Raw genomic sequence first — 3,174 nt, 5'->3', positions numbered from 1 at the left:
AATATTTCTTAGTCCAGAGCTTTGAGAACTCCATTCCCACATTTGATTTCCTCTTATGTCCCTACTTTCCGATCAGCACAAGCAACCATGAGCCAAAGTGAGAAGTGAAACGCCCTGCCTCACAGATGCTGTCTGCAGTGTCACAAGCTATGACTCACATTTAGCTCAGAGATTATTGCCAGACTCTGCGGGAGGAGGCAGGCTCTCTAAGTGTGCCAGGTCTGAGGTTTAAAAATTAATACAGTTGGAGGCAGCCATCTTGCTCTTGCCGCGTGCCGGTGTTGGAGGACCCTTCCTGCTTCAGATTTTTCAACAGCATGAATCAAGAAAAGTTAGCCAAACTTCAGGCTCAGGTCCGGATAGGGGGCAAGGGTACAGCTCGCAGAAAGAAGAAGGTGGTACATAGAACAGCTACAGCTGATGACAAAAAGCTTCAGAGTTCTCTAAAAAAACTGGCTGTGAACAATATAGCTGGAATTGAAGAGGTGAACATGATTAAAGATGATGGGACAGTTATTCATTTCAACAATCCAAAGGTCCAAGCTTCCCTCTCTGCTAACACCTTTGCAATTACCGGTCATGCAGAAGCCAAACCAATCACAGAAATGCTCCCTGGAATATTAAGTCAGCTTGGTGCTGACAGCTTAACAAGTCTTAGGAAGTTAGCTGAACAGTTCCCCCGGCAAGTGTTGGATAGCAAAGCACCAAAACCAGAAGACATTGATGAAGAGGATGATGATGTTCCAGATCTCGTAGAAAATTTTGATGAGGCATCAAAGAATGAAGCTAACTAAAATATTTTCTGGTTTTTGGAAGCTGGCATGGACTAGGTTTAACAAATCAGCTATGTGGTTCCAAAGTTTTACAGACACGGAGAACATCACCTGTTACTAGTTCAGTAATATAAATATTTTGTATATTAATAATGCTGTTTGTTCAGCATTTTCGGTCATTTGATTTTGCATTTTGCACTTCCTCCCAGGATTTAGTCTTTTGGTCAAAATACTAAGTATTGGTGCAGTTTGAGGGTGTTTTGGTTTTTGATTCTTGGTATTTGTTTTCTGTTGGGGTATTTTTGGTGTGTGTATGTGTATGTATGTGTGTGGGTTTGTGTGTGTATACAGTGGAGAGCAAATTGGAAACAGTTCTATTTATCCTCCTCCTTCCCCTAGTAGAAATAAAACAAATCTTCACATTTGTTACTTTTAATTTCTTTGTTTCCAATAATGCACAAAATTCCTGAAAAGTGATTCTTGGATTTCAAATCTGAAGAGATTTTACCATTGGAGGTTTGGTTTTAATTTGCTGTGTTAACTATTACTTTTTTTATACATTTCTCTGAGTTTAAAATGTCTTGAGATGGTGCCACCAGCTTCATGCTGGAGTGATGGGTAGCATATCTTTGGTACGGTTGCATTAATTTCACTTACCTCATCAAACCCAGAAGAATTTCTTTTACTAGATTTCTTCCTAAATGCTTTTTCCCTCTCCTTTTGGTCTCAAAATGGCCTAGTCAGCCTTTGGTAATACTCTTCCTCATCTTCCAACTAGCGTGAGAATAATGTTCTCCATATAGAGTTGAGTGCCTAATCCCTCTCTTTTGTAACATTTTGTTCTCTCATCCCTCATGAGGAACAACAGCTCCATCTTCAACTGTTTATTTTCCCTTGATTTTACAGTTGTGGTAGATTTCAAACTGGAATAGCTAGCATGTGCTTGCTAAATAATTTTCTGTCAGCCTTATCCTGTATCTCTGTTCTTAATAGCAGGTGCAAAAATGCCTCTTTTAAAGCAAGGTTGAAATTGGGAATGCCCTTTCGAATCAGAAATAAATAGGCCGTAGACTCATCCCCCAGCACAAGATTGGCATTCTGTGAAATGGTACTGGCCTCAGGAGGATTTCTTCAACCACTCTCCTACTCTTGGCCTTGAACCTACCTCTGGGTTGGATCTTACTATTGTAGCTGCTTACAGCACCCTCCTGCATGCTTAGAGTAATGCTTTGAGGGGAACACTGGTAAAATGCAGTATTTATTTTTTCATCACCTTTCAGAGGACTTAAAGGTAAGTTGCATTCATTTATTCAAGTTTCCCTTGCTGTCTGATGATAAAAGCTTGCCTTTTGCCGTATCAGCATTTGTTTAGCCTTGTATTTAAGGATAAGACTAGAAAATCTATTGCTTCCTGGCCATCCCCACATTAACTGGCTTCACCTTGCCACATATCAGCTTTTGTTTCAAGCTAGATATCTTTATTTGGTATCTAAAGTGCAAGACCAAAACATATCAAGAGATCTGTAGAGATGAAGGCAAAGCTGTTGTCTTTTTTCATTCAACACCTCAATTCATTTTATAAATTTGTTCATTTTTCCTGTTATGTTTTATATAATATATGGACTTAACTATAAAATAACAGTAATAAAATAACAGTACAAAAGGGGATAATATTTCCTCTTATGCTTCTCTTATTGTTGTCTACAGAATTTCCTTCTTTTGTATTCCCCTTTACTTCTCACCCCCCACATCAGTTTTAGTGCAGAGAGTATTTGAAATATTGTCTCATCCATTGTCAGATAAGTAGCTCCACATAGTTTATATAACCCAGAATTCCGTTCCTCCTACTGTCCCCAAGGACACATTGTGGGGCAGCTAGAGTTAGAGGAGGACACTTCAAGTGGTTGGGAACAGAAGAGGTAGATAGTATAGCAAAGGAAGAAAGGGAACTCACCCGGGAGTCAAGAGACTTAAGTTCTAGACCAGGCTCTGGCATTAACTATGTACAATTGGGCAGGTCATCTAACTACTCTGAGATTCATTATCAGTCAAATCAGACGTTTCTAAATCTAAAGTTTCTTCTACTTCTTCAGTTCTGTGAATTTCGTTTCTGAAAATTCTCAAGGTGATTTTATCATTTGAGAGCTTTCTTTGTCAATATCCATCAAACCTTTTGTTTGTGTATATGCTTCTTCCTCTTTTTCTCCTTTGATCATATTTTGGCTACTCACCTAGAGGAACACTGGTCAGTATTCCCTTCTATACTGTTGATAAAAAACTCTTTAATGGCTGGCCTTGCTTGTGTGCAATGAGCCAATATTCTTTTTTGTTTGTTTTATATTTTCATACCTTCCCCTTTCTTGGACAGAGCATGTGGAGCTCCTGTTCAACCCAAAGAAAT

General features: G+C 39.0%; 1 protein-coding gene across 2 annotated transcripts; it reads left to right on the top strand.

Annotated features, from left to right (window-relative positions):
* Positions 1-253: 253 nt before the first annotated feature.
* On the top strand, positions 254-1,189 carry LOC119523065 (transcription factor BTF3 homolog 4). Of its 2 annotated transcripts, XM_037821823.1 has the most exons (2): positions 256-304; positions 372-1,189. In XM_037821823.1, exon 2 carries the CDS (start codon positions 492-494, stop codon positions 792-794), a length of 303 nt encoding a protein of 100 aa, XP_037677751.1. In that variant the 5' UTR covers positions 256-304; positions 372-491; the 3' UTR covers positions 795-1,189. The 2 variants fall into 2 exon arrangements, with proteins under 2 accessions (XP_037677750.1, XP_037677751.1); XM_037821822.1 differs by having other exon boundaries at positions 254-1,185.
* Positions 1,190-3,174: the final 1,985 nt, after the last annotated feature.

Source organism: Choloepus didactylus, chromosome X, assembly GCF_015220235.1.
Source record: "Choloepus didactylus isolate mChoDid1 chromosome X, mChoDid1.pri, whole genome shotgun sequence".
NCBI lineage: Eukaryota > Metazoa > Chordata > Mammalia > Pilosa > Megalonychidae > Choloepus > Choloepus didactylus.
This window is presented reverse-complemented; position numbering and strand designations above follow the sequence as displayed.

Coding starts and splice junctions, on each gene's coding strand:
- LOC119523065 (XM_037821822.1), top strand. CDS start 318: ATGAATCAAGAAAAGTTAGCCAAACTTCAGGCTCAGGTCCGGATAGGG.